Raw genomic sequence first — 11,931 nt, 5'->3', positions numbered from 1 at the left:
GGGAACACCCTGTCACACGCAGACACACATACCCCATGACTGTAGCTTGCACCATGTCCTCCCCATGCAGAAATTCCGTCGTTCAGTTTGCCCTCACACCAGTCAAACCAACCTGCCCAGCACTGCTCTCATGCTCACTCCATACAACATGGCGTAGGGATTTCCAGGGGCTGCTGGCTCCTGCTCGTGGGTTCAGGTTTGCCTTTCAACACCAGGCTGACATAACGCCTTGTCCCAGGGCTGTCATTCCAATGGTGGTAATTTCATGAGTCCCATATGTCACACCAATTGTCCTCTAGGAGCCACTACCCAACCCACCATCTCCTTGCAGTGGCCCCGGGACCAAGTGGGAAAGAGAGAGAAAATGCTAACAAGCTGAGACCACTCAAGGAAGAGCGCCTGTGTTTTCTTTTTTTTTTTTTTTTTTTTTTCCAAATCAGTACAGCTTTTATTGCATCTTTAAAATACCAGAAGTATCATCGGCATCTTGTGGTTTCTGTAACTGGACAACGTAGATCTTATTCATCAGCCTGTTGAACTGTTCCTTTTTCAGAAACATAGATGTCATCCAAAAATTTCCGGATATCCTTGTTTTTAACTGTTGTCGCTTGCTGAATCAAAGCAGCTGAGTTTGATACAAGTTCAATGTCATTTCCTTCAAGAATTAATTCATCTTTCTGGGCTTGAGATACAGAACAAGCAACACCTGGCCTCATCCGAACCCTGCGTATGTATTTCTCACCCAAGAAATTTTGGATTTCAACAAGAGAACCATTCTCCTGAATAACAACTTTGATGGGGAAGTGAGCATACACAGACCTCATCTTGTAACGGAAGCCCAGTGTAACACCCTTGATCATGTTCTGTACATGACTACAGATAGTACGGACAGTAGCCAGTTCTTTTCGATTTCCCCACCACTTGTCAACTCGGAGCCTCTTCTTTTTCTTTCCAAGAAGACTGAGTTCTACATTGATGTGATTGAAGTCCCTTCGCAGGGTTCCTCTGGGTCCCTTCACAATAACAGTACGTCCCTTGAGAGTGATGTCGACATTTTCCGGAATGTCGACAGTTTGATTGCTGAGAATGGTCTTCATTCTCGCAGTAGATGCGGCAAAGAGAGAGCCGAGCGCCTGTGTTTTCTAAGCATTTGGATTCTGCCCCTTTACCTTCTTCCTGGCAAGCCCCTGGTGACACTCCCTAGCAAAATAGCACACGGTGAAAGGGAAGCTGTCCCATTAAATAGAGAAGCAAATAAAAGCACAAGAGTAAGAACACAGGCTCTGTCTAATGCCCGTCTCATCAAAATCGAGCCCAACCTTCCTGTTGGATTAAAAATCTCTCTGGGTTCTCTAGCAGTCACCCTTCATTTCATCTGAACAGAGGCTTTATTCTACTGCAGAGAAGCAGATCACCTCCGCAGCTTCTTTGTGTTCTATAACCAAGACCTTGTTGCAGGGTCCCCTTGCTTGGTGGCAGCGTCCAGAATGGCTTCTCTGCATGATTGGGTCTTCGTTCAGGCCACCATCTTTGCCTACACCCATGTACTCCATAGCTCCAATTTCTTAGTTTATTATCACTCTGGTCCTTTTTAACTTGCTTCCCTTTTAAAATTTTTAAAATTTATTTTTTAACTTGGAGTATAATTAACCTACAGCATGATATTAGTTTCAGGTGTACAGAATAATGATTCAACAATTCTATACATTTTTCGGCACTCATCTTGGAAAGTGCACTCTTCACCCCCTTCACCTGTTTCACCCCTCCCCCCCTCCCCCCTCCCCTCTGGCAACTGTCAGTTTGTTCTTTATATTTGGGGAGGGGGAGGTTGTTTGTCTTTTTTCTCTTTGTTCGTTTTGTTTCTTAAACTCCACATATGAGTGAAATCATATGGTATCTGTCTCTCTGAACTGAGTTATTTCACTTAGCATTATACCCTGTAGCTCAAACCATGTTGTTGCAAATAGCAAGATTTTGTCCTTTATTGTGGCTGTTATTTTTATGTTTTATTTATTTTTGAGAGAGAGAATGTGAGTGGTGTAGGGGAAGTGAGAGAGGGAGACAGAGGATCTGAAGCAGGCTCTGCACTGACAGCAGTGAGCCCGATGCAGGACTGGAACTCATGAACCTTGAGATCATGACCTGAGCCGAAGTCCACACTCAACTGACTGAGCCCCCTCAGGGCTCCTATGGCTGGTTGATAGTGAAATTGGAGTTTGGTTAAGGACCACAGCTTGACAGCTAGGGGACAATTCTGGCCTCGAGCTCTTGACCTTACAAAGTAACTACCCAACACAAATATAAGTATATGTGTAACTTAGGCTTTTCTGAGTAGTCATATGAAAAAAGTAAAAAGAGGGGCTCCTGGGTGGCTTAGTCGGTTAAGCGTCCGACTTTCGCTTAGGTCATGATCTCGCGGTTCATGGGTTCGAGCCCTGTGTCGGGCTCTGTGCTGACTGCCAGCTCAGAGCCTGGAGCATGTTTCAGTCTGTGACTCCCTCTCTCTCTGACCCTCCCCTGCTCACGCTCTCTCTCTCTCTCCTAGAAATAAATAAAACATTAAAAAAAAAAAAAGAAAAGAAAAAAGTAAGAAGAAACAAGTGATTTTAATTTAAATAATGTCTTACTCAGCATATCCAAATATTATCATTTCAGCACGTAATCAATACGAAAATTATTAATGAGATATTTTATATTTTTTGTACTAAGTCTGAAAGCTGGTGTGTATTTTATGCTCATAGTGCATTTGAATTTGGACGAGCATGTTTCAAATGCTCAAGGGCCACATACAGACAAGCAGCTACCACATGAGACAGAGCAACTATAAAGAGAGCATGGTGAAATTTTGGAGATCATCCAGCCTGACTCCTTATTTACAAAAAAACGTTAAGTACATATTCTGAGGTTTTGCAACCAGTTAGTAGAAGAGGCAGGTTTAGAATCCAGTTATTCTTGGGGTGCCTGGGTGGCTCAGTCGGTTGAGTGTCCGACTTCAGCTCAGGTCATGATCTCACAGTTCGTGGGTTCGAGCCCTGCGTCAGGCTCTGTGCTGACAGCTAGCTCAAAGCCTGGAGCCTGTTTCAGATTCTGTGTCTCCCTCTCTCTCTGACCCTCCCCTGCTCATGCTGTCTCTCTCTCAGAAATAAATAAAACGTTAAAAAATTAAAAAAAATAATCCAGTTATTCTTACCCTACCGTACATTCTTAGTTTCAAAGCTGATTAGCAGCAAAGCTGGACTAGAACCCCACCACCTCATTCCTGCTTACATCTCCTCTGGGCCTCTCTTTTCTACCAGGCACAGCCTAGAGGGAAGAGGCCTCTCTACCTGTCTTTTCTCCTAAATAAACGAACAGCTCCACTGAAAACAATTTGGCTATAAACCAAGGCCAGAGTGGGGTCGAATTTTTCCATATCCTTCCACCAGATAATACTGTTTTTTTATGACTTGTCACCCTTGTCCCCAGAAACTCTGAGTTTCACCAAGCTACTTAAAAACGGATTCCTTTATGCAACAGTTCTCAATGGAGGTGTCCATCAGAATCCCCTATGAAGCTTCAGAAGAATTCAAATTACTAGCCCCCCGCGCCAAATCCTGAATGCTACGTCTGTGAAGGAATTCGAGTAGATAGCTATGGTTTAATGGTTCCCAGGTGATTCTGATGCACACCCCCGGCTCGCAAGGACCCCGCCAACCGCCAAACCACCGCTGACATGGCTAGACCCCCCAGGTGGTTGCACACAGTTCTCATCTTAAGAAAGAGCCTGGTCTCAAGGAAAGAAATATGAGAAATAGGTACCCCAGCACCTCCCAGGGCGGGGCTGTCTGGCTTGCTGTTCCTCCACACTCTCTGCACCCAAGGACACCTTCAGCCTCATTTCCTGATTCTACAGCTTCACCTGTGGTACAGCCCGGGCTGCTGGGGCAGGCAGGAATGCAGCAGACAGGACTCGCTCTGGTGGCCTTGGCTGCCTGTGTGGCTCTTCCTTCCTCAGAAGGTGAGTGGGGGTGCCGGCTATCTAAGCCTCCAGTGGAAAGACGGGGTGCTGCCTCCCCAAGATGGAGCAGGAAGGAGTGAAGTGCTGGCGGCAATTTGGGGCAGGAAGTTCGATCTCCTCAGGTAGGAATTTCCAGTTACTTACAAGAGACTGGCACAGGTTTAAGTTGCTGATCTTCAAGAAGGACGGAATGTCATTTGAACAGGGATATTAGTAATTTGTCTCATGGAGGATGAGATCCTTCCACACAGCAACTTTGAGCTGTGCTTCCTTTTCCGATGATAGTCTCTTAGAAAATCCCCAGGTAGAGGTTGGAGGAAAATCGCTATTATTCAGCCATCTCCCCTTCCCTTAACCTGCTATACTGGATCGAAGCGTGTGTGGTCCTGGAGGAAAGGCAGACATCACCTTCTGGGTTAGGGGTTTGGGAAGCAACAAAATCAGCCCTGTGGATACTGAAAGCCAAAACTCCAATCTGATCTTTCAGAAGGGAGGCGTCATCAAGGAGACTGGACCATACAAATTAGGTCAAAGAGAACTCAAATTGTGAATTGCTAGCATATATGTAGACATTATAACTGCATTTGGACTGGAGGCAATCTTTTCTATGGTACTTAGGAAAACTAAACATAAGTACTTAATACCTGACTCATTTGACTCTTTCCCACTGTGCCTTTTCTGAAACTTTACCCTGTAAAGATTCTCTAAATCCAGAAGACAAGGGAAAAGTAAGTCGTGTCTGATCTGCTTTTTTTTTTTTTTTTTTTTTAATTTATTTCTAGGAGAGAGAGAGACAGCGTGAACAGGGGAGGGTCAGAGAGAGGGAGACACAGAATCTGAAACAGGCTCCAGGCTCCGAGCTGGCAGCCAGCACAGAGCCCAACGCGGGGCTCGAACCCACGAACTGTGAGATCATGACCTAAGCGAAAGTCAGACGCCCAACCAACTAAGCCACCCAGGCGCCCCGTGTCTGATCTGCTTTTGAAAACATTTGCCAACCCTTAAAAACGGGCAGATTTCATATATACATTCTCACATATACACCCAAATTGGATTTTAAAGCTTCTCTTGAAAACTCACATCTGGCAACTATGGTCCCATGTTCCCTGGCAGGAATTGGCTAGAGCACAGTAGCCCTGTCCTTCTCTGAAGCTGGCTATCATCCTATTAACCTTGCCTGGTTCCCCTAGGCCTTTGTTTAGGGGGCCCGATATAGTGCACCAGTGTACTGGGCTTGTATTACCAAGCATGGAAAAACCTGGATAATCTCTTCTTCATTTCTGTCAATCTATCGTATCAAGACAAAGACACAAGTGTATCATTTTCTATGTTCCTGTCAAAAATTTTCAGAAAAATTCACCATTGAAATTTTAGGGTTCACTTTCAGTGTTTCTCAAAGGCTTACCTTCTCATGCTTTATTTCTAGTTTTGGCAAATGCACTTTTGTTTTTCACATAAAGCTTTGAAATAAAAGTGTATGTATCTCCCTTCAGCTTCCTGATCTGTTTCCAGCTGTCCCTGCAGCAACAGCAGCAGCCCTCCTGTGGGGGAGGGCGAGAAGGGCAGGCAGAAGGGCGGGGGTGATGACCCGAGGACAGGCTGCCCACGGGACCCAGTCCTGCCAGAGGGGGTGGGACAGCCCAACACAGAGGTGTTTCAAGAAGGTAAAGTTGGTGATGAAAGAACGAAAGAGAACTGAGAACCCGCAGTCGCCTCTTGGGTGATTCCCAGAGCTTTTTCTAAGGCATTTGGGGGCCACAGGAAAATCACATGATCTGGGCAGCGCCAACCCCCTGCCGTCTAAAAACAAGTGATGTCTGGTTAAAATACATGAGAGTAGGCCTGAGAGCAGTTGTGGAACTGAGAGGGGAACCCACTGCTTCCCATAAAAATCTTCCATTGAGTATCTGTGTGTCCCACGTGTCCCGTGGGAGGCTCTAAGGGATGGGGGCGGGGGGAGGAGCGGGAGGCAGGGAGGTGGGGACTACTGGACAGTGCAGGGAAGGAGGTATAGGTGGCTTGGGTAATTGTCACAGGCTCCAGGAGGGGACTGGGAAGTGGTCTTTGCCAGTTGGGGACTTTGAGAAATACATTTTGTTCTTCCAGGCACCGATGGTTCCATTACCTTAATGGTCCCTTCAATGGCCATTTTAATGTTACGGCTCAGTAGCTGGCATTCTCAAAGCGTTTTGCATAAATCAGGAAGCAGTTGACTTACCTGTAATTAAAAGCCTTGGATTCTACCCAAAGGTAGGAGGGTATATATTCCTGCTGACGTGGCTGCTGGCTCCGAGGACTCAAAGCCAAGTCCATAAAAATGTCTATCATCCACTCCAGTGGCCCTGAGCCAGATTACTTAAAGCCACAATCTAAGGGCTATGCGGACCGGCTGTTATTACTATAGGCATTCAGACTAAGGCTCCCCTTGTGGCTGGCAGCGGCAGGGTCAGGCATTTTGGCTCATAGTCCCAAGCTGACTTGGTTCCGACAACCTATTTTCTCACAGTAGCATGGCTCCTCCTCACACACAGAGTCGCTGGGGACTTGCCGCTTGCATCTTAAAAGGACATTTTAGGGGCATCTGGGTGGCTCAGTCGGTTAAGTGTCTGACTTTGGTTCAGGTCATGATCTCGCAGTTTATGGGTTCAAGCCCCGCATCAGGCTGGAGCCTGCTTCGGATTCTGTGTCTCCCTCTTTCTCTGCTCTTCCCCCACTCAGGTTCTCTCTCTCTCTCTCTCTCAAAAATAAACTAAAAATTAAAAAAAAAAAAAGACATTTTATTTTCTGTTTGTTTTAATTATAGGACACTTGCTAGGGAGGGTTACCAAGAATATACGTTTATGCTTGAGGGGCATCTGGGTGGCTCAGTCGGCTAAGCGTCTTACTTCGGCCCAGGTCATAATCTCACGACTCATGGGTTTGAGCCTTGTGTTGCTCTCGGTGCTGACGGTGCAGAGCCTGGAGCCTGCTTCCAGTTCTGTGTCTCCCTCTCTCTCTGCCCCTCCTCTACTCATGCTCTGTCTCTCTTTGTCAAAAACAAACATTAAAAAAAGGGAAGAAAAGTAACAAATACTCAATGTAAACTTTTAAAATATAGAATAAAATATATAAAAGTCTCTTTTCTCTATTCCTTTCATCCCTCTACCCATCCGGAGATAATAACCCCTCTGGGTTCTGTGTACCCTTCCAGAGCCCTCTCTATGCATTTACAAATATGGACTCACACACATTCACACAGATTTTAGAAACATATAAAGGACAACAATCTACACATTACTTAATATTTTTTCACTTAATCATAGATGACAGTATAGCTGTTTCACACACATAGTCATTTCTTAGAAGTTTGGATCATTCATCTTAGAGACAACATACAAACTTCCAGGAATAACTTGGAACATTGAAGTCTCAGTTATTCATTCATTATCAGCCAGAGTCCTATTAAGAGACAAAACCAGACATGATCTGAACAAGGGAAGTTTAATACAACAATTATTAGCTATAACAAGAAATAGGCTAGAAGAAGGGAGACAGAACTTCAGGCAGAACTCTGAAGAATACAGGGCTGGGTAGGGCTGATTCTGCTAGGGGTGAAGTGGACTTTTCGAGGGAAGAGATCCTGTACCCCTTCCCTGCCCGGCTGCGATTCTGCCCTTGTTGGGGAGGGCACAGCCATGGCTCACCGAGTGGCAGGAAAATCCCTGGTCTGTCCTCCAGTTTGCAGAAGGAAGTGCTTCACAGGGAGGTGTCTCACTAGAGACACTGCCACAAAACTGCCCCGGGTAGGGGTGCTGCGAGCTGCCCTGCGCTCCCAGAGCCTGGCGCTGCAGGGGTGGTGCCCGCACAAGCCCGCCAGCCGGGGAGCACACTGGAGCCTGGAGGGAAACCCCCTCTTGCTGCGATGCCTTTCCAGTGTCCTCCACTGACAATGGTTTACCATCGTGCCGGCCTGTGAAGGAAAAGCATTTAAAGGGCTCATCTTAATTCCCTAGGACTGGCAATTAAGGATGAATTTGAAGCTGAAAGGCAGTAGATGGACAATGGGCACACTCCACAGACACTTAATATTGACACCTGGATGCCTACCGTGGGGCAGGCGATGTGGTTTTGTTTCCAACCATTGAATGTTTACTATTTGTCAGATTGTTCTGTTTTTCTCTATATATAAATATTTATTCATTTTTGAGAGAGAGTGCAATAGGGGGAGGGGCAGAGAGAAGGAGAGGGACAGAGAGAATCCCAAGCAGGTTCTGTGCTGCCGGCACAGAGCCTGACAGGGGGCTTGAACTCACAAACTGTGAGCCCATGACCTGAAGTCGGACGCTCAGCTAACTGAACCACCCAGGTGCCTCTGTGAGCTTCAGTGTTCTAAGCACTTAAATGTATAAACTCAAGCAATCCTCACACCACCCCTATGAGTAGGTGCTATTCCCATCCTCATATTACAGATAAAGAAACTGAGACAGAGAGAAGGAAGTAACTCATCCAACATAAGCCAGTAAGTGGTAAAGCCAGGAACTGAACCTGGTTGTTTGTCTCCATATGCTTAACCACTGTGCAGCAATGCCTTTCAGCATGTCCCTGTGGCACAAAATTATCCCAGTCCCCTTCAAGAATATTCCCCGACCGGTCTACATGTCCATGCTGGAAGCACTCGTGACCAAGTGTCTTCCTATGAAGGTAAAGAAAAAGCCTTATTCATGCTCTTACATTACCCCAGGGTTCCCAAAAGTTTCTGCCAGGATATTATTGGGAAAGATATTATTTGGGCATAGCAATCTCATACCTCATTGCTTGGTGGACCTTCCTACCTCCTTGGTGTTAGCGGTGGACACCTTCATTTGTAGGCATCCACAGTGTGCTGTGGCTTGATTGAAGTGGCTCTAGTGAAGTCCACTAGAATAGGGAAACCTATCCTTAACCAAACCCATTCAAAACATGTTTGTTTATATATTGGTCTTAAATCACACTCATAAACTTGAAATACTGACAGCAAGCAAAGGAATCTTTGTTTTTATCTTTATCCTAGGAGCCCTTTCCCCAACAGTGACATAACATCTGCTTTGTTTCCATTTTACTAGTGTTCTATAAAGTGTTTTTTACACCGGTGTTTTGCAAACTGCGTTTCTAATAAGCCCCCGAGTGATGTCATTGCTGCAGTGTGGAACCACACTTTGAGTGGCAAGGGACACACGATACATCCAAGGAAGAGAGGATGCTGGTTCATCTCTCCATAATAAGAGGATCATTCCTTAAAAACCAAAATCTTAACTTTTATGTCACTGATGTGATGTGAAGTGTTTTAGCGTTTATCCTAACAGATCTTGGGCAGGAAATCTTTAAAGCCTTGATCCAAAATTGGATCACAGAAAGAACCAAATCAGGGACAGACAGTTGTGGCAAACCACACACCCAGCTCTCTGACACTTAATTCTGGAAATGTTATAACAACAAAACCCCAGACCAAAAGAACCAACAGAGATAACACTTTAATAAGTCAAATAGTAATACTTTTAATGAGACACTGATATCTTTAAATTATTAAATATAATGGGGCAAAAGATTTATCATGAGTTGACCCCTGATTACTTGAGAGTGGAGGGATAATGTTTCTAAAAGCATTGTGTAATTAAAGGACATTCGGGACTTAAGACCTTGACCAAACACTGATAATCTTATTTCCTAAATTTAAAAAAAGAAAGGGAAATTAGCAGCATAAGCCTTAAAACAAGATAAAATGAATTACAGTATATACCGGGCCCTGTTCTCGTGCTATGGGTACACAGATACACTGAGGGAGCTCACAGTCAAAAGACAGAGTCCTACTAACCCTTTATTTTATATATGGTAATGACAGGAAAGGACAGGATGCTGTGGTACCACAGATGCACATAAGAAAACAGCAAGACTGGGAGAAAGGAGGTCCTTGATGACATCTTGAACTCAGGTGGTGGTAACAGGGATGAAAAGCAGGGAACAAATCTGAGAGCATTCAGTGAGACGAGGAAAGGAAAGATTTTTCACTGGTAGGAAATAATGTCTTCAGTCTGGGATTTATGGAGTTATTTATAGCCTGTGGACTATTCAGAGGTATGTTCAACAGCAGCTGACGGACACCTGGGTGTCTCAGTTGAACGTCCGACTCTTGATTTTGGCTCAGGTCATGATCCCAGGGTAGTGGGATTAAGCCCTGTATTAGGCTCTGTGCTGAGCATGGAGCCTGCTTAAGATTCTTTCTCTCTCCCTCTGCTTCCTTCCCCCACTCATGCTCTCTCTCTCTTAAAAAAAAAAAAAAGGACAAACACAGCAGTTGAATATATGTCAGGATTATTGGCATAGAGGGTAAAGTAGATAAAGATATTTTAAAGTTACTAACATAGGTAGTAATTCAAAGCATGAGAAGATGTGAATGGAAAGAAGAGTAGAAGGTCAAGGATGGAACTCTGAGGAATAACTATTGAGGAGAGGAGGAGGAGTTCAAGAGCAGAGACTGTAATTTCTCAGTAGTAGGAAAACTAGGAGAGACGAGTGTTTTGTCAATCTGGGATATGGAAAATTTCCAGGAAGGAATGGGTACCAGTATCACATGCAGAAAGGAGATCCTATAGGATAATGTTAGAAAAACACCTGCTACCTGAGGCAGGTACTATGACTCACTAATTCTTGTATATTTAGTAATTAGAACAATAAAAGACACAAGGTAGGCACTACACAAATGCTTATGGAATATTATTGACTTGACAATAACTTTCATTAGTAACACAATAAATTTATTCAAATGATTCAAACTCAAAAACGTTTGAGACAGTGTTGATATTTTCCCAAGGGAGTTTCTTCTTGACCTAACCCAGGCTAAATTTTCAGTAAAAAAAGTAAGATAAATGTAGAAAACTTATCAATCCAGTGAAGGAAAGGGGGGGTGGGAGGGGAAGGATAATAAAAAGAAAATAAAAAATAAGGTGAATAAGTAAATTTAGCCAAAAGGTGTCACAATATTAATATTAGAAAAGTAGAATTTAGGCAAAAACTTGCAGTAGGACTAGAGGAATTTTACAGAAGGATAAAAATCATCAGTTCACGGGGCGCCTCGGTGGCTCAGTCGGTTAAGCGTCTGACTTTGGCTCAGGTCATGATCTCACCGTTGATGGGTTCCAGCCCCGCGTCGGGCTCTGTGCTGACTGCCAGCTCAGAGCCTGGAGCCTGTTTCAGTCTGTGACTCCCTCTCTCTCTGACCCTCCCCTGCTCACGCTGTCTCTCTCTCTCTCTAAGAAATAATAATAATAAAAAAAAGTATCAGTTCACAAGAAGGTACATCTAGGCCTGTCATGCAAGTGCAGGGTCAAACTTTGTTTTTATTTAAAATTGAAGGAAGGCTGACCCTTGAGCATTCTAGGAGTAGGGACCTCTTACCTCACCCCACCCTAGAGGAAAATCCCCACATGAATTTTGACTCTCCTGAAACTTAATAGCTTACCCTGTACCAGAAGCCTTACCAGTAACATAAACAGCTGATAAACACACATTTTGGATGTTACATGTATTATATACTGTACTCTTAAAGTAAGCTAAAGAAAATGTTAAGAATACCGTAAGGAAAATACATTTAGGGCACTCTGTTTATCAAAAAGAAATCCCTTTATACGTGGACCCACAGGGTTCAAGCCTATGTTCTTCAAGGGTCAACTGTATTTTATTCATCATAGATTTTTTTGTATAAACTTTATTTTTAAGAATGTTGCCTGAAAATATTATTTATCTCAATTACTGAGTGTTTTGGGCGTCCATTTAAATTTTCCCCGAGGCTACTGCCTCACTCCAATCCCCGCTGTGGACCAGAAGGGTACTTGTGTGCATCTGAACATATAACTCCAAGTGATATATTGCAAAAGTGGACAAAATCGGAAGGGAAAAAAAAAAAAACCTGACATAATCTC

General features: G+C 44.2%; 1 protein-coding gene across 1 annotated transcript; it reads right to left on the bottom strand.

The window, feature by feature from the left end:
* Positions 1–433: 433 nt before the first annotated feature.
* On the bottom strand, positions 434–1,120 carry LOC120233077 (60S ribosomal protein L9-like). Its single transcript, XM_039234165.1, has one exon. The coding sequence runs from the start codon at positions 1,095–1,097 to the stop codon at positions 519–521; it is 579 nt and encodes a 192-aa protein (XP_039090096.1). The 5' UTR covers positions 1,098–1,120; the 3' UTR covers positions 434–518.
* Positions 1,121–11,931: the final 10,811 nt, after the last annotated feature.

Source organism: Hyaena hyaena, unplaced genomic scaffold (genome assembly GCF_003009895.1).
Source record: "Hyaena hyaena isolate Hyena2069 unplaced genomic scaffold, ASM300989v1 scaffold_83, whole genome shotgun sequence".
In the NCBI taxonomy this organism is placed as follows: Eukaryota; Metazoa; Chordata; class Mammalia; order Carnivora; family Hyaenidae; genus Hyaena; species Hyaena hyaena.
The sequence above is the reverse complement of the archived record's forward strand: the minus strand, read 5'-3'. Positions and strand labels throughout refer to the sequence as shown.

Bases quoted from the DNA above. Each gene is read 5' to 3' on its own strand.
- LOC120233077 (XM_039234165.1), bottom strand. From the start codon at position 1,097: ATGAAGACCATTCTCAGCAATCAAACTGTCGACATTCCGGAAAATGTC.